The sequence below is a fragment of the Dryobates pubescens genome, chromosome 2 (genome assembly GCF_014839835.1).
Source record: "Dryobates pubescens isolate bDryPub1 chromosome 2, bDryPub1.pri, whole genome shotgun sequence".
In the NCBI taxonomy this organism is placed as follows: domain Eukaryota; kingdom Metazoa; phylum Chordata; class Aves; order Piciformes; family Picidae; genus Dryobates; species Dryobates pubescens.
In genome coordinates this window covers 10,561,439-10,581,209 of record NC_071613.1, presented here as the reverse complement: position 1 = coordinate 10,581,209, position 19,771 = coordinate 10,561,439, and the positions used below count along the sequence as shown (strand labels likewise).

Below are 19,771 nucleotides of genomic sequence, written 5' to 3'. Positions count from 1 at the left end.
TCTAGTCCAATCCCTCTGCAGTAAGCAGGGACATCTTTAACTGGGTCAGGTTGCTCAGAGACCTGTCCAATGTGGCCTGGAATATTTCCAGGGATGGGGCATCTACCACCTCTCTGGGCAGCCTGTTCCATGGTTGATCACACTCACTGTAAAACATTTCTTCCTTATGTCTAATTTAAATCTAATCTCTTTTAGGTTAAGAAATATTACTCCTGTTGAAGCACAATTTTCCCAGTCTTCCTGTGGTGGTTTGGCCCTGCCTAGGGGCCAAATACCCACCAAAGCCACTTTATCATTCCCCCTTAGATGGAAGGAGAGAGGGGAAAATATAACAAAAGCCAGCTATAAGATAGAAGTAATTTAATAATAATGATAACCATAGCAATAGATCATGCAAAAGCAAAAGCAGAGGTGTTAATCTCTAGTTCCCCTCAACAGGACAATGGTCTGTCTCGGAAGCAGGGTTCCCTACAATTAGTGGTTCCCTTGGAGGACAGACGCCATGGACAAATCCCCAGACTTCCTTCTTTCACTTTGTTCTTATATGTGAGCAGATGTCATACGGTATGGAATATCCCTTTGGCCAGTTTGGGCCAGCTGGCTTACCTGTGTCCCCTCCCAAGATTTTTCCCACCCCTCAGCATACTCTTGGGGCGGGATACTTGTTCAGCATAGCCAGAACACTGGTGTGTTATCAACTACTGCTGCAAAACACAGCACTAGAAGGATGATTTGAGGACAAGTAACTCCAGCTCAGCCAAACCAAATACTGTTCCTTACAGGGCTCCTTTATGTACTGAAAAGTGACAATAAGGTCTCCTCACCTCATGCCAGCTGAGAAATTGTCCCTCTCAGGGAGGTCTCTACCAGACCAAGCAGGCGCTGCCAAATCAGCCGGTGGCTCTGGGACCAGCTTCTGCACCCTGACAACCACCACTGGTGTATATTTGCTTATCATTTTTGACTGTTAGGGAAACAAAGGTCTTCCAAGCCACAGAAATGCAGTAACTAAACCACCCCATCCCCTGCTTTTCTTTTCCCTCTTTTCTCTTTCAAGTGAAAGAGTTGGAACAGGTACCCTCTTGTTCAATAAGTCCTCAAATTTTTATGACTCATACTATACTTATGGTAGAAGATGCTTTAAAAATGCAGATGTATGTGACAGATTGATGTGCACAGGCTTTCAGTCCAGAAATGCATATGTAGAAGATGCATGTACTTAAACAGTTTTTTCTACAATCTGTCAAAAACACAAAGTCAGTTGAGGACTTCCTTTTCTGGTCAGTGGACTGTGATTAAGTGTACTGTGGCAATGATGCATCTCGACACAAGTGACTTTGGTAGACAGATGCTGTATGACCTCAGGCATTCAAGTTGGCTACATAATCTTTAGATCTGGGGAAAAGAGATTTTTTAAAATTTTTTTTAAGAGCTTAGAAAAAAGAATTAAGGTAAGTCTAAAAGATCAAGTGTTGTTTCAATTGTTTTATGTGTATCTCAAAATAGTTCCTAATGAAGTTGTGTGTTAGGGAGGAAACTGAAAAAAAATCTGGCAAGGAAAAGTCCCCTTGGCAAAAAACACAGTCAGCTTGTGAAACAAATGGAATTTTTGTGGGTAAACTCTGTGACTGACTTTAAGAATCTTAATATCCAGTATTGGAGATGAATTTTCAGGCTACATATGAAAGTAGTGCTTGGTTATGATTAAAATGAACTAAATTTATTTGGGGAAAAAAACCCACAAAGTGAACTGGCCTTGCAAAATTGTTCTCTTGGGTGAGGGAAATAACTTCAGTGTTCATGTTACACCTGTAAGATTAAATAGCTTTTTTTATGTGCATCTGTGAATTGTGTATATATCCAGGTGGATATGGGTGATTTTTGTTGTGGGAGAGCTCCTTCAATAAATGGATTCTTAAAAGTTTTTCTCAATTTATATTCATTTAACACATTTGTCACACAGAGTAAAACTCTGTATGCTATCTATCATAAGCAAGTGTGTATTTTCATTTCTCAAGATCTAGTGGTGTTTTGAAGCAACTTTCTGTAAAAGCAGGATAACAGAGTGGAATAGTGAAGAAGCTGATTTCATAAAAGTTTTTTAAGTGGATGAGAAACTTGCTAAAGTACTGAAATTATCTTGGAATCTGTTTCTCAGTGTTTATGAACAGATTATTAGCCCTAATACCCCAGTGGTACACCAATTCTTTTCACTGATAAGAAGTACTAGTTTTCCACTCAAAATTTGCCAGAATACTGTGGAATCTGGCTGAGCTACCTAAATATACAAGACTTTCCTTTTAGAGGTACTGAACAGATTTAATCTTCTTATATACTGTATGCCTTAGAATGATGAATGAAATGGACATAAAAATGCAACTAACTCTGACTGGTCCATGCATCCATTTTACCAGAAATTCATTGTTGACCCTTTTCTACTCTCCATGTCAATGTTTTTATCCCTTATCTGCAAGAATGAACCCAGTGTTTTCTCTCAGATACAATTCTAAAACTCCATGTTGAATACTGCAAATAATTAAAGACAATTTAAATAAAAGTGTAAAAAATTAGGTACTAGTTTTGCATATAAAGTGGTCTTAATGTTCTAGGTGTGATTCCAGATCACTCTTTCAGACTGTTAACTTTGCATTCATATGTAACAAATGACATTATTCAGTTTCATGGGGTCACTGTGTCAAAATGTCTGTGTTAGAACTTCAATTTATTTCTAAAGGTTCTTTGAGTGGGCAGATAGGAGTGGTGTGTTAGAATGATTTACTTTCTCTGATCTCCCATGTGGATTTTAAGGCTTGGAATGTAGTCTGTGATGTAAAGTCTAGATGTATTCAGCTTCTCAGCAGTGGCAGGCTGAATGAGTGGGACTCATATCCCAAATGTGGGAGGCTGATCCACTTCTTAAATATTGATGATGCCTCTAATTCTATCTCCAGATCAAAGTGACAATTTATCTACCTTCCTCCCATTAACACTATGAGAATATATGCACATGTAGTTCATAGATTCATAGAACACTTTGGGTTGGAAGGGACCTCAAAGATCATCTAGTTGAAAACCTCCTGCCATGGGCAGGGACACCCTCCACTAGACCAGATTGCTCAAGGTCTCATCCCACCTGGCCTTGAACACCTCAGAAAGCCTGATGGACTCTTACCAGATCAGCAATTATTTGGGACAGACAGAAGATGTCAGTCTGAGAGTGTGGTAACTGAAGAGTTACGGAAAGTTTTTTAAAGCTGTCATCAACCGAATTGGATCATAGGCTTTTTTTTTTTTTTTTTTTTTTTTTTTTAAGTATTTTGCTGTGCTATAAATTAATTCCCTTGTATCACTGATGATCTTTGCTATGGGACTGCCGACTTTGTACTCTAAGACAGTCAGGCACTGAGTGTAAATTTCACTGGCTGACTAAAAGTGCAGAGGAAATGAGTGGGTAATGAGAGCAGAGCAGCCAGTTCTTTAATTGAATTAAAAGCCGGGTGACACCAATGCAGACACCTGTCCAATTACAGACAGGCCAAGGTGTTTACCATTGCTGTACAAGCGATTTGAAGATGACAGAAATCTTTCCGCCCACAGATTAACATAATGAAGGAGAACAGATTACAGTGGATGCTGGCCAAACAGATAGGTTGGCAGCTGAGAAAAAAGTAGTTTGCTGAAGTATGTAAATAAAATCTGTGCACTTTCTATTGCCTACCTATGGAGCACGTCTCTTTCTTTGTTGAAAGAAAATGGTGTAAGAGTACATGGGAAGGAAAAACATCAATTAGGAAATTAACACATTAATTTTTTCAGTTGCTGCCTTTGTTGAATACATTTTTTACATGAACCTGCTGTTGCAAAAAGGGTTATTTGTTGTTTTTTATTTTCAAATTCTTAGTCCCCTTCGCAAACCTACATATGCAGTGTGTGCACTGTTGTGCTTCAGGTGCTTTATATAAAAACTTTCTATTTTGTCAAAGTAAACCAAGCAGGCCAGTCCAAACCTATAGCTACAGGCATCTTTCTGGGTGTGTGCTACAGCAGCTCTCAGTGCCTGAAGCCATCAGTAACCCCACAGAACATTTTCCATCATGAGATGCAAGGAGCATTAATTCACTGCTTCATAAGAATAGAATGCTACAAGTACTAAATGTACAAATAAAACTAAATTGCTCCACAAAGCACAGCAGAGTGAATAGAGAGATAGCATATACCATGCTTCTCTTGACTGAGAGCTTGCAAATGTCACAGAGGATTTGGTTTCTGCAAATGTTTATTTGCTAAATGTGATTCCTTTAGTACCTGTTATACTTGTTCTTGTTTAACCCTTTATGATCTGGAAATAAATGCTTTGTACTAAGTCTTACACACACACAAAAAAATTAATATTTTGTTTTACTGATGAAATGTCCATGCTGAAGAATTTATTGTAGATTCTAATATTCCAGCTTTACAGGGATAATAGTGATTTACAACATCATTATTTCCTGTTTTCTGCTTTTTGAATACTCTTAAAAATATTTGCCTTCCATCAGAGGAAGGTTTAGAGGCACATTCACTTGGATGATGGCTGACACAATCAGTGGCACAGTTACTTGAGATAGTATGATGGCAGTACAACTTTCCACTTTTAACTGGAGATTTGCAAAATAAAAACTACAACCAGAGAGAGCTGACTCTGATCAACTGGTTTTAGTTTAACACTGTTCTGAAATAAATGGGGTTACTTCTGAGTACCTCTTAATCTAAGAGTGGAACTGGCCCTCAGGGCAGTGAAATAGAAAGATTGCTGCAATGCCAACCATTTGGACCGAAAAGGAGAGACACAAGAGGAAAAGACAAAACACAAACATTACAAATTCAGTGGAAGCTAATCTCATATTTTCCATGTGAGCACACCTATTAGTAAACACATTATAAACATTCACAGACTTTTATTGTCCCACTCAGAATAGTGTATTTATACTGTAAGTGTTAACTTCTAGCATCAAATTCTCCAGGGGCTTTTTGTGAGTATAAATTGCTTAAGTAAGGAAAGAAGATTTTTTTTTAAATGAGACCAAAAGTTATGGTCCATTCCATGTGGTAACTCAATGAAGAATAATGATAAGGAGTAATGTATACTTCCTGGTTTTTTACATGTAATGCTGAGGAGGTTTGCAGTCTTACTGTACTATGGAATGTTTGGCCAAGAGTTATGCGTCTCTGGGATGCTGTTGTTTTTCATGCTGCTTTGCAAATCTCAGTGTCAGACAAGCCCAAAATATCATTGTTTGCTATCTTTATTTTTTTTTAATGAAACTCCCCATTGGTTTTAGTAAAAGCTGTGAGAGTCAAGGTGAGAACATGGTTTGAAATAAAACTTGACATGAATTTGCCTTCTTTCAATTGCTTCTTCATTTTCATTCCTTATTACTTTATTATCAGGCCTACTTTGAGATGAGAACTACTGATGTTTCTGAATATGACTGTAAACTAAATTTTTTTTCCATGTAATCCTTCTGTATATTGCAGTTCAAAATATTGTGTAACTTCCGGAAGTGGTAAGCGGTGATTTGTGGCATTCGCTACTACAGGGAGCCAGTTGATATGTAGGAATCTAGTAACTCTCTCCACTAACATAAGCAGGACCTGGAAAGGCATAGGATTAGAGAGTTTTTGGTTTTGTGGTTTTGGGTTTTTTTGTTTTGTTTTTTGTTTTCCTGTAGATCCTCGGGTACTGTGTCACCTGAATTATGATGCTCTTAGTAGTATTGCAAATATATGGTCTATATGCTGTGGAGCAGAAGTGGAATGTTTCACAAAAAAAAAAATACATATATATTTCAGTTTATGGATGAATAGGGGAACATTGGAGAGGAGGCATCAATTTTTTTTAATTCTGTGAGACAGGGAAAATTTGCTGAAAAAAAAACCAAAATGAGTAACTGCAAAAGCTTTGAGGCAGGGACTAAGAAAAAGACTCCTTTACTATCATAGTGATACTAAAATATACACCTCGGTCTAGAAGCATTATTTGTTATAGTAAGCATAACTAAAGAAACTTAGCAGCATCATTACTATTAAAAATGGAAAAAAATACCCTTTATTCTTAATTTGTTTTGCAAAATTTAAGTCACGACATAATAGGAATGAAACCTTAAAATAGTTTTTCTTTTCTGCCTGTTGTGGTGGAAGCCCATAACAGAAAACTATAATTTTTCACTTCTGCCTATGTATGCATGTAATAAGTCTGTACACTGTACATGCATAACACCTTGCTTTCTTCTGTTGCAGGCATATTGACAGGCTTGCATCCCTTCACAAACTATGCTGTAACCCTAACTGCTTGCACTTTGGCTGGCTGTACTGAGAGCTTGCATGCATTGAACATCTCCACTCCACAAGAAGGTAAAGTAATTTCAAAGGTCTTGACTTCCACATTTCAGTCATGAATAATAAAACAGGAGAAGAGCTAAATGCTGCAAAGCCATTTGCTGGAAACCCCCAACCTAATTTGATGACAAAGTGCATTGCCAGACCATAATTGCTCCATTTTTTGGGGGGGTGCGAAAATGAATCAAACTCCATACCCTTTAATGACATGCATCTTTAATAGCTGTAATGCAGATTAATGGGCTTTTTAATTGCTGTTACATTGTTCATGCAAGAGCCTTGTCATTAATATGAAGCATCTGAAAGATTAATGAAAGCTTCCTCATTTTACTATGGCTCAGAAGTAAATCTAGAGACAGTCTGACTAAAAAGAATTGATTGTATGGCACAGTATGAAATTGAGAATCAAATGGTTGATTTTCATGGTTTCTTTTAACTGCTAAACACCAGCAATAGGCAACAATTACTTCAGTGTGATGAAACCTCCAAATGTCGATTGAGTTATTAATCACTGTTCAGATTTTGCCTTTTTTTCCCCCTGTACAATTGTACTTTTGCTCAGACTTAAAGATTGTGTGTATAAATTAGTGTTATGCTTACCCTAAGAATTAGAGCAGGAAGAAACAGAAAATACATTATAGTTCAGACTTAAGATATTAGGCTGATAAGTAATACACGTAAATTGCTGGAGCAAATCTTTCTAAAACATCTGTGACATCTAACTGCATTCTCAATTAAACATCAAGTCCACATGTCCTGGTTCTGCCATCCTAAAACCATGTCAATTCAGTTAAAATCATCAGTTGCACCTAATTTACACTGGTAGAACAGTGAGGAATTTATGGAGTAGATTGCAAAATTCCCTCTTTCCCCCAGTCCTCTTTTATTTTGTGATGTAAACTAGATAGCAACAGAGTACCGATAAACCAAAATTTTAGCCTGAAATTATGTGAACTACCACCATAATGATGAAAAGGATGCTGGAGTGTTGAACTGCTGCCAAATCAGGTCATGCAAGGTGTTGTCCTGATGTGGACAGTCTTGAAGCTTGCAGTCTAACATAGCTAGAACATTGTTTTGATGCAAGCATGTTAGCAACTGCCGGCAGCACCAATCAAATCAAAATCCAATTATCGCCTCTTGGAAGTTCTAAATAAACTGACTCAGTTTGTCTGGTGGCATTAATCATGGAAGAGTGTAGCCTCTGACAGCCAAACGGTTAATGGACCCTATGATAGAAACATGAAACACAGTGTTGTATATTTCTTTCTGGTGTAATACAGTAATAAAAAAATTAAATTGTTTATGTCCTATTTTGTCAGCCTAGAGAATAAAGCAGGAATTCTTAGGTGTGTTGGAGAAAAGCATTCACTGTTTTCAGATATGCTTGTCATATTGAGAAGGTTTAAACAAGAATAGATTTTTATTTCTTTTCCCCTGGAGATCAAATAAAGCCATGGGGAACATGTGTTTTGTCCCTCAGAAGAATTGAACAAAAAGTCAATGTGTGGAGTTTCTATTTCTGAATGTTCTTGTTGCATGCTCTTAGTAAGAATAAATTGATGATACAGAAGACAGACACCATATCACACCCTCCAGCTATCCCTGTTTCCCTATTGAAACATTCATTACTTTATATTGTTTTCACATTGCCAACCACTGCTAGTTATTGTTTTAAATTGGTAGCACAGAGCTTGTAAATTACAAGATATTCCTCCCAGACTAAGGCCCGAGTTCTGCTCCCCTTGTGATATTCACTGGGATTGCTTGCGCTTCCAGCACATAACTCATTGGAATGGTGAGAGAATTCAGCTTTTAAATTATTATCCATTGCCAACTTCCAGTATATTATATGCACAAAATCTATGCCAAGCAAACATTACAAAGTGTATTGAATTATGAAAAGTCTGATGTAAGGGGTAGTACCAAAGAGTACGGCATCTGCATTTTTTATTAGAAAGAAACATTTTGTAGTTAGGAATAAAAAAGCATCAAGGAAGGAAAAAAGCAACCACTTGTATTAAAGAAGGAACTGTACTAAATTTGTATCCCACTCCCCTTGCTGGAAAGATAAATTTATATGAGTATAATTATTCTCTTAAAAAATAAGAGTGTGGCCTTGTCTTTCTGTTTCTGTTTGACCAGGAAACCTCACAAGTAATAGAAGAGTATTCAAAATGCTGTTATGTTGGAAGCCTAAAATTTCATCTGAAATTTCAATTTTACAAAAACCTAGTGCTGGTAGTAGGGGATCACTGAAGTTATTTATTATTTGTGGAAAGTTATAATGCTATGCTACACTATGCTGTGCTGTGCTATACCATGCTGCATTTTTTTCACCAGCCCCTGAAGATGTGCAGTCACCCACAGCAATATCCTTTCCCACATCCCTGATGATGAACTGGAGTCCCCCCAAAAAACCCAATGGTATTATTACACAATATATTTTATATATGAACGGAGTACCAATTTACTTTGGAAACCGAACTAAATACGTTGTAAAAGGTGAGTACTCTGCTATGTGGCATATCAGATAGGTATCTCATAGTTGCTATGAGTAATTATATGACTGACCCCTTCTCATTTTAGAGGAAAAGAAAAATTATTTTTAAATGGGCATGATATACTTTAAACCCTAGTGGATCCAGTTTTTTAGAGTCCTTTATAGAACTCTCTGCTGGGGCTCTCAGAAATTCATGTCATCATAAGGTACCTAAATCTTGTGTTGTACTGTCCTCTTTCACAGGAGCTGAGTTGTATTTTCAATGGTTATATAACTTTTTGCTTTTGTACCATCTAGCTTAAAAAAAAAAAAAGTAACAAGTGAAAGTAAAACAAGTAAACAGGTAGGTGTTTAAGACAAGATATTTTCTACAGGTTCTATAGATTTTCTCCTAGTGTCTTCCTTAAATATTTCCTAGACACTGTGTTGCTTTCCTGATAGTCCACATTTAATTCATTTGTTTTATGCATTAACTAATAATCCATTTTATTCTGATGGCAGTTATGCAATGTGTCAATTACCAAGTTTTATTCTTACACCATTACATAGGAAGGAAATGGCTGTCATTTAGCAGCACAATGAAGCACGGTAATGTGACCTATTTTAATGCTACTGGTATAGTTTCACAAAGTATCTATGTTATTTGTTTAGATATTATTCAGATAACAATAATGACAATAATTAAAAAAGATAAAATATTGAGCAGAGCATCTGGACCCATCAGAATGTGTATATGGTAGAGGTGCAAGTGAAATGAAAGCATTTCATATCAGACAAGAAGGGGGAAAAGAGTACAAACACCCTACTTTTATATATATTTTTATTTATTTATATATATATAAGGCTTTAAAATTCAAAGCCATTTCTGCATCTTGAGTTAGTATAAAACATATTTAAAAATTCATATAGTTCAAATTTCTTTGCCTTGCATAGGCCATAAGCTACTGGTGTGGTAGGTCAGTTTTGACACTGAAAAATGAATCCAGTTAGAGAACCTCCTGAAGGCTGTTGATGATCGCTGTAATAAATAGTGCACACTTTAAGTCAAACTTTTTCATTCTGTATTCAAAGGTAATGGATTTTTCGTAACCATAGTAACCTTAGTGTATTTCTGGATAAATACATGAGGTATATACGTTCTGGTTTTACTTTTGAATATAAACTACCACATTATGTATTGCTAATAATATGAAAAATAGGATATAGGTTAGCATAATGACAGCTCAAACTAGTGTGCATTTTTCTTCTGCAAAAAAATAAATATTTATCAAAAGTATAGGTTCAATTAATTTCTCCCCCATTCCCCCATTTCTCTGGTATTCTTGTAGTGCCATTTATCTTTTGTGCAAGATTTCCATTAATCTCTTATTGCCATACTATAACACTATTCTTAAGAATTTTGAAGTGCAAATAGTTGTGCTTCCAATCTTGTTAAAATTGTTTGTGAAAGTTCATCATGGGTAGTTTAACCAGTGTGTTTGTCTGCAGCCTGGTTATAAATTGACAAGCAATGGAAAATACTGAAGAAATGTTTGTGCTGTTACATTTTGTTTGGGTGGGTCTGGATTCATGTCTGGTTGTTTTCTGACTCAGAGCCAAAAATGAATACTTGTTGATAGACATTGTGGTAAAGTTCTTTAAAAATATAGAAAAGGGTAAATTAAACAGGGCAGGACATGACTCTTCATGCTCTACCTCCAAATCTTGAAAAATATATCAGAATACATTCAGTTAAAGCAGTCCAAGGAAGTGTCATCTGGTTCATAAGCTTCCTGAGGAGGCCTTGCTGCCTTTCTTTATATATTATTTGTGTTTTGTTTGCGGTTTTTTTCCTTAAAACTTTTGATATTTTTTATAACATTTCATAACTTTGATTTCAGTTAAGTTTTAGGCAGACATAAGATATAAGGAGAACACAGAATCTTGATTATTCAAAAGAGATTAATAGATTAAATCAGGTTGTGTTGCCTTATGCAGTATGACACAAGAGCCACTCTCACTTGGTTTTGTGACCATGGTGTGGAGATCAGACTGTTTAGTCTGTTTACTTTTCATCCATTTTATTTATCTCACTCTTTCTGCAGGGGAAAAAGTGATGTAAGTCAGCAGGTTGGGATTTAAGACTCCACAGGTCCCAGTCATTCTGAATCAGGTTTATTTTAACAGATCTGTATAGATCTTTAATTTGACCTGGCTTTGTTTCCTTTAAGAGCATGAGATTTTCTACTTTGTAGGCTAGAGATGAAAGAGGTATACATTTTGCAGGCGCTACGGTTTCACAGTGAAAAAGCTGTAACTTCTGACTTTCCAATCTCATGATCCTTTCCTGCATTTTTGTTCTTTCCCATATTATTATCTTTTCAGCATTTATATTAGTGATTTTGGTGACTTATTGCCTCTATGTAATACGATACTGGCACTAAACAGAGAGATAAAGTTCATTGCCTCTGACTCCTGTTTCCTATTCATTGACCAAAATAATTTTTTTGTTATTTAGTAACTACACAACTAAGTTCCTGACTGGCAGCCTATACCAGAAAGTCATAGATTCTTTCTGCTTTTTTGAAGTGCTGTATCTATTGAAATGTTTTTGTGTTTTGTTGGGGTGGTGTTGCTGTTGTGATTTTTTTTCCCCACAAAACCCTTTGTTTTTAGGAAGGAATCAATTCTGACTAAAAATTAGTACTTCACTGACTTCTGCTTCAGACCAGTGCAATCAGTTCAGGCCCATACTAATTTGTCCGGAACTTGAAGGGGGATATATTTTCTCAACACCATATTTGCAAATATATTGTTAACTTAGTTTCCTGGCAGTTGTTGAGGGCTTGTAATACTCATTGATTTTCATGGAAAGTCAAGTGTTTGTTTCCTCTAGGTGTTCAGCTTTAATTAAAAGGGAAACTCTTTAAAAGCACATATGGCAAATTTACACTTTACCACATTGAAAAGGGGGACCCATTAGGCATCCATCATCCATTAGTGCCTTTAATTATTTTTCCCATATTGACAAATGAAATTTCTGTGTTGTGTGTAATAAAGCATTGAAATGAAACCAGCCCCTGTACCGCAATCCCTTTGTAAACTGTCTGCAATTTTTCTGCTTCCCGCCTTATGCATTTGCCTTATGTGGCACTACTTCCTCATGCAATCTGGGTACTATCTCACATCCTGAATTCCAGTGAAAGCCTAATGTCTCAAATGGCTAAGAACAAGAGGAAATACTTAGGCAAGAATTCCAGGTGGGATTTAGTCTGTGTAAATCCATTCCTCTGTATTCATGCTTTCAGTGCCTCTGTATGAGAGCTCAGAAGATCCTGTAACCAAGACCAACAGCTGCAGCTCAGGAAAGCAATTGCAATAGGTTATTGCTCTCCAAAGTTGTGCACTTCTCTGTAGACATGGCTAGCAGATGTGAGGAAATGGAGTAGCTTTTACAATTATCTTCAAAATTCTTAACACATAGACACTTATGTTACAAAGACTTTTGATCTTAGGAAAATCTGAGTTGATTTTTCCTGTGGAGAGGAAAAAAAGATGTTTCTCTCACCCATCCAAACATTCACATGCAAAATTGAAGCTTCTACTTTGAAATGGGGAGATTTCTTAACATAATGTTTGGGTATTTTTAAATTTAGATAAGGTATTCTTGGAATTTATTCTCTCTAAATTAGTTCCCAAAATTACCCACCTGCCTTAGATAAGAGAAAACTGCATTTCATACTGAAGTCTTAGTCTGCAGTTGTCTAAGAGGATGGTGAAAATAAAATCAATAGAAATGAGGTCTAAAAAATGCAGAAAGGCATAGTATGAGCAGATCTGACCCAGTACCAGGTTTTGGTTTTGTGGAAACATTATTGTTAAAAAAATGTTAGGAAAAAATGTTAGAAAAATATTTCTCTATTTTTAAATCCAAAGCATTTGATGGGCTAAGAAAAGGTCTTTGTTACCTAATGTGCTTACAAAGAAAAATCACAGAATGTTAGGGGTTGGAAGGGACCTCTAGACATCATCTAGTCTAATGCCCCCTGCCAAAGCAGAACCACCAAGGGCAGAATGAATCCAGGCAGGTTTTGAAAGTTTCCAGAGAAGAGTCCACAACCTCTCTGGGCAGCCTGTGCCAGTGCTTTGTCACTCGCACAATAGTGTCTCCTCATGTTGAGTAGAACCTCCTTTGTTCTAACTTGTACACATTGTTCTTTGTCCTATCACTGGGCACCACCATAAAGAGACCAACACCTTCATCTTGACATCCACCCCTCAGATATTTATAGACATTAACAAGATGCCCTCTCAGCCTTCTTTTCTCAAGACTAAACAGCACCAGTTCTCTCAGTCTTTCTTCACAGGAGAGGTGTTCAAGTCCCCAGATTATCCTCTGCTAACCCAGAAGTGTTCCCCATTTTCCAGAAAGGAGATCCTGCCAAGTATGTTACAAAGGAAGAGCTTCAATTGAGTTAAATAAGCATAGAATTATGCTAAATTGCATGCCCAAGAGTATAAAAAACTGTGACAGACCATTTTGTACCAGGTTGCTGGGCAAAATATTAAGGAGAGCCTGAGAGAAGGTGAGAAAGAGCTGTCTTCACTGTTTTGTCTAAGAATGTAAACCAAGCTTTGGGTTATTCAAATTGTTAGTTGACCTGAGTGTGGAAAGGCTGATCCTACAAAACCAGGATAGAATGAGAGCTTTGGTTTGCTGTGAGGAAGAGGCAGATGTTTGGCACCTGTACAAACAGCCCTTAGCATATCCAAACTTTAAAAGGGAGAACCTCTGCTTTTGCCTTAAAGAATAATCAACAGAAAAATTCTGTAGTTCTCTCGAGTTTATCTCCCTTCTTTCAGGTGGCAGTGAAAGACATATAAATGCCAAATGAAGCCAGTCTGTCCTTTTACTTGCAATCCAATCTGATATTAGTGCCAGATCTAAGTATATGTATATTACATCATCTTTATTTGTGTTTTGGGTTTTGTTTGGGTTATTATTATTATATTGGGGTGGCAGGTGGGTTGGTTGGTTGTTGTTGGTTGATTCAGGGTTTTGGGGTTTTTTTGTGAAATAGAGACTTCTTTAACACCACTGTCAGCATGAATAAGTTAGACTTCACCTCTTCACAATTAAATTGGTTATCTGAAATGTCTTGCATGTGACTTGATGTATGTCCCAGTGTCTCTTATGTTAAGGTCTTGCAATAGCATCCCACAGTTCTATGTTGCTACCCCTTGGCAACATATCCAGCTGATAAGGTGGCCAGGAAATAACACACTTTTCAGGATGGTGTCTAAGGAACACCTGCTGCTTCAGGCATTATTGTGGACCGAGTATGAATTTAAGTAAACATCTACTGATGCACCTAGCACTAGAGGGCAGAGTATACCAGTCTTAGAGGAGAAGCTGCCTTCCTCCAAAAGTTGTAGGCATATAAGAAAGCACATTTGATACACCTGAATTGGCAACACTGACATTGCCAGTGACCGGTACTATCGTAATTAATTCCACAGATCCAGAATGCAGATTCAGCAGGCACAAAAACCAAAGGGCAAATGGGCTGTCTGAGTCTGGCATTCCAGAGTTTCAGATTCAGACAGAATGATCTGGTACACTCTTCGGACTTAATAATACACATCTGGGGAATTTAGAAGGGAAGCGGGTGGGGTAAGGGTAAAAGCATTATGTTTATTTGTAGCAGCTCTGTTGTATCATTTTCTGTTGCAGTGCATTAGTGCAGTGTTAAATAAAATCTGCTTATTTAAAATCCTTTTAAATAGTGTTTAAATATTTCCTGCTGATACAATCTGCTAAAGTAGTTATCCTTGCTGCAGATTTCAGTTAACCTTGTCGCAGATATTAAGCCTGAAGCTACACAGACTTTTAGGGACCTTGATTATAGAGCAAAACCTAATGGTGTCATTATAAAACCACAGCTGGACAAGCTTCTGGAGTCCTTGTCCTTTGATCAGATTTGGGTAACACAGCAAGCCAGGAGAGAACTCACGCTAACCCTGCTGGAATTGCTGAGCTCTCAAGTTGCATGAGTACCACTTTCTAAAAATTAAAATACAGCTCAAATTATAAAATTAGAATAGTCAGTACCTCCCAATCTTCTGCACATACCAATGCAAACTGGAGCAGAGAGCTTCTCCTGAGCTAATAGCAGTAGGACAGTGAGAGTCCTTTTTTTCTCCTTTTCTTTCCATCAGCATAGGAAATATTTTGGCTCTAGGCTCTGGGCTTTGTTGTTGGGTTTTTGTTGTTGTTGTTGTGGGCTTTTTTAACAAAGAGAAGAAAAATGTTTATTTTCAGATTTCTATAAATTCCAAGAATTAAATCCACTTTAAAAAGTGAAACTCTCATATTATTTATTCATTGAGTTCAATGTGTAAAATTTAAAACCAGCAAGTATTATTATTAATAATATCATTATTATTGTTATTATTATTGATATTATTATTGTTGTTATTGTTTGGTTTTGGTTTGGGGTGGGTTTTTTTTCTTTTGCAATCAACAGAGCCCAACTATCCACATATTATCATCTTGGTGGTGTTCTGTACCATCACATGGATTTTCAGATCTTCTCTATGGCATCCCCACTGCAGTTAGATAGCAGAAAATTCTTAGTTTGCCACTTTCTGAGCTCACTTTGTTGTAATGCTGTCTGTGTGAACAAGTGTTTGGCAAACTGACCCCTCTGGAACTTCCGAAAGGGCATAATCTATTCCCCTGTTTCTTTTCAATCAATGTGAACTTCACATTTAGTGATATAGTTTCTGTTCGTTATCATGTGGTGACTGCTCACTATTGAACATTGAGAGGAGCCCTTGGAATATGCTTCCTTGAACATGTTGTACTCATAGTCTGAAATACTTTCTGTGGGATCTTATTTTCAGCAGTGTGTCCTGTAATTGTGGTTTGCCTGAAGCTAGTAAGGCAAAGTGGTGGGTTCTGTTCTGGTTTTAATTTTCCTGATAAAACTGACATGTGAGTTTATAGTTTAAGTTAAAATTTCATTCAGTCACAGTTCTAAAAAGTTTCCTACAAAACATCAGAACTGTGCCAGTTTTTATGTTTATTTTACAAACTGTATGTTTATAGATAAAGAACAAGAGGACACAATCTCAGACTGCACCAGGGGAAGTTTAGGCTTGAGGTGAGGAAAAAGTTCTTCACAGAGAGAATTGTTAGCTGTTGGAATGTGCTGCCCAGGGAGGTGGTTGAGTCACCATCACTGGAGGGGATTGGACATGGCACTTGGTGCCATGGTTTAGTAGTCATGAGGTCTTGGGTGACAGGTTGGACTTGATGATCCTTGAGGTCTTTTCCAACATTATTGATTCTATGATTCAAGATAAAGAAAAGGATCTTCACTATCCTTGATTTCTTCTTAGTTTCAGGTAAAGCTGGATTCATGTAAATAAGGACATGACACCTCATGCACAGATCAGCTAGGGCTAAACTTGCTGCTTCTGTTTGAATCTCATGATATCCATTCACAAGGATATACCTTACTCTAGCTCTGTCTTAATAGGCTTGGAAAAAGTGGGGCAGTCTTCTTGATATTGCAAGGTGCATAATGAAGCATGACTCTGAGACTTCCTTTATGCCCTGGAAAACACTCATATTTCTCCTTACTCATTAAGGGCCATTTGGTCTCCTGAACTGCTAAACACTTGATGTATATTTGATTTAAGATTGATATTCTCTTCCATGATGCTATTACAATTTGTGTTGATTTATCAGCTGTTATAATTATTCTGACTGAGCAGCACATGCTTTCGTTTGCATTAGACATAGACCCTTCTCTTTATACTGAGTATGCCCCTACCTTACTTTAACATCAGTGGAATGTTAAAAAGTGGTGATAATTTACAGACAGGTAACACCACAGTAATACTTCTGGGGGGTTCCCCACCACAGGCTCCCATTTTCCCTGGTTTTGTTAAATGCATGGCCATGAGGCTGTCGAGTCATTAAGCCTTGCTGAAATATTTTCAACATTTTATTTCTTGAAAAAACAGAAAGCTATAATGAGACAAACTTGTGAAAAGAAAAATTATTGATATTTGAACATATTTCAGACTTGTTTCAATAAATCTGAGCAGCTTCCTTATAATTTGCATTTCTACAATGCTTTACTAATTAAGGAGTTTTTCTGTAACTATAAGCCAAGGCTTTACTTAGTATTTTTCACCTTTCACAAGTCTTGCCTTATGTGTGAACAGTACAAACACAAGTGTTACAAGCTCAATATGAGCTTGATTTTAGAAATATTTGATGGATTGTATGATTGTACCAGGATTCCTGTATTTTCAGAATCTTGATACCTGTCATCCTAAGTTATGTGAGACAAATCATGTCACAAAAATGATGAAAAGCATTCTGGACAACTTCCTTTCCCATTGAATCACTGCCAGAAATCTAGCCTTGGTTTCTACACTCAACAGCTCACTTCTTTACATAAAGCTTAATAGCCTTTTAGTCAGTACTGAATTCCATCATGCTTTCCACAAGTCTTCCATGAAATATTGTATTTTTATGACAATCTATTTCTGATTGAAACTTTTGCATACATTGTAGTTGGGCTTTGAATGTTGATGGAATTTTCCTCTCTTTCATTTCTTTCTTTTCCATGGTTTTGTTGTGTAAATAGAGAGACACATGAAAGTGACTTGTTACCAGGAAATTAACTAGAGCATGGGAAAAACAGATAAGTGAACATAAAACTAAACATGTAAGAAGAATGTCACATTAGTGTCCATTAAGCACGGCTTAAACTTGTGGTCTTAAGGTGAATGGAAGTGTGGATGATAAACATTGTCATTGTTTCAGAAGAAGAAAAAAAATAAAAAAGGGATACATGTCTTAGCTTAACCATGAAAAGAATTTGCATGACAAAGATTGAGACAAAATAAATAAATGGTAGTTGCATTAGAACATAATTTAAAATATTTACACATAGAATGAAGGAAGATCTGTGGAACTAAGTAAAACAAGGTCAAAACAGTTGAGATAATGATGACTGCTTTCACCTAAGAGCCTGGCCCCAGTGATGCTTCTTTGGAAGGTACATTAATCGACACTGTGGTCTTTTGACCAGAGGACCAAAAAGTACTAAAGCAACTAGAAGAGTATCATTTCTAATTCTTACACCTTATCATCAGGTAATAGAGTGCTTAGAGGTAAAACTGCTGCCGAGGGAAGGCCACAGGCTCTGCAAAGTCAGTGGCCTTCAGGTGCTATCACATACATTGTGATCACAGCAGGTATTGGTTTTCAGGCTTCATCAGAGAAGCTGAGGACAGGAATCAATGTAGAGATTAGTCCACTCCTTCAGGAGCTCCAACTGGAGGGAGTAGTGGGTTGTGCTAACTCTGAAGTATGTAGAAGTTTCAGTTGCACATTTTGTGCCTTCTTTGTAAATTAGGTAAAACACTTCCATTTACTCTGGCACTTTCTGAAGGAGCTGGCTTTTAACAACTGCCTTTTACAGTCATGTCCCTGAGTATCACAAGAAAATTCAGAAAAATGACACCAAAAATGTAACACAGAGCAGGTACATTCCCAAGAATGACTACTGACACAGAGTGTCTGTTTCTTTTCTGCAAGAAAGATAATCTAGTGATTATAAAATCTGAATAGTCTAGCTGGGAAAAGAAACATGCTGTGGAGTAGTGGGACTGAAAAATATACTATGTTCTACATACACAAGATTGGAGGGGGAGAGGATTCATATAAAATATGAAAGCCTCCTAAGGGTTCGCTGCTTGTGAATTATGCATCTCACTCTCACTAGTAGACGTAAATACGTAATTCTAATCTGTTCTTATTACTTATTTATAACATGCACTAGAATGTAAATTCTCTGCCTCCTTTGTAGAAGCTTAACATGCCAGTTAAGGTATGCTGATATTTCAGGGAGCCTATACGGGCAACTTTCTTGACATAACGCACTGTTGCCAGTTAAAGGGCATAAAACTTCAAACAATAAATTAAACTAGGTTCTTTCCCCCCACCTCCTCCCCCTCTAGGAATATAGATAGGATGTAAGAAAAAAAGGAGAGGATTGGATAATGAGAAGAGCATTCATCTTGAAACAAACTTCTCTGCATTATTATTATTTATGATTGTTACTGTTATTAATAAGTACACATGTGGAGAGAGAAAATGCCTACAACAGCCACTGAATTTATGAGACTGGGGACAGATGCATGCTCTTTCTTTTATATTGCTGGCACTGATCGATTTGTATTTTTCCCTGATGATGGTTTATGCCATTATAACTGTTTGCTGGCTCTTTACTATTGAGTTATGGTTGCAAAGCATTTCACAAACAAGAACAAGCCTCTGAACATTATACCCTAATCTGCACATCCTACAGACACACCATAATACAGAGCAGGTGACTGCACCACCTGTGATCTGTATACCCACAAAGATGATTTATTCAGATGATATTACTGACACTACATGACATAACTGGGTAGTGCAACATGTAAAGTTGAAAAAAAAACAACTTTAGGTTTTTCAGGACTTTGCTTGGGTGGTTGTTTTGTGTGTGTGTGTTTTGAAAAGAAATATAAAGCAAGTAAATTTTAAGGAAAAAAATAAGAATATTACCAAGTAATATTCCCCAACCACATGTTGACCATATTAATGACTCAACAACTGGGGCTGATTGTTCTGCTAATGACAGTGGAGGGCAGGCTGAAGTACAAGATATTTTACTGTGATGCTAATTCTATAGCCAGCTGAAAGCTAGCTCAGCTTTTGCAGTCTTACAACAGATTTAATTTGCTATAAATTACCTTGTTTAGGAATGATGCTCAGAAGCTGAGTTCTCCCACTATTCTTGTTCCAGCACTACAATAATGTTTTAACAAATCTCTTTATTCTCT

At 36.9% G+C, this 19,771-nt stretch overlaps 1 protein-coding gene across 1 annotated transcript in view; it reads left to right on the top strand.

Moving 5' to 3' along the window:
• USH2A (usherin) overlaps positions 1–19,771 on the top strand; it is a 385,837-nt gene that overhangs the window by 157,298 nt on the left and 208,768 nt on the right. Inside the window, exons 30-31 of the mRNA XM_054170013.1 lie at positions 6,280–6,393; positions 8,722–8,883. Of these exons, the coding sequence (XP_054025988.1) occupies positions 6,280–6,393; positions 8,722–8,883 (276 nt within the window). The remainder of the gene's footprint in view (positions 1–6,279; positions 6,394–8,721; positions 8,884–19,771) is intronic.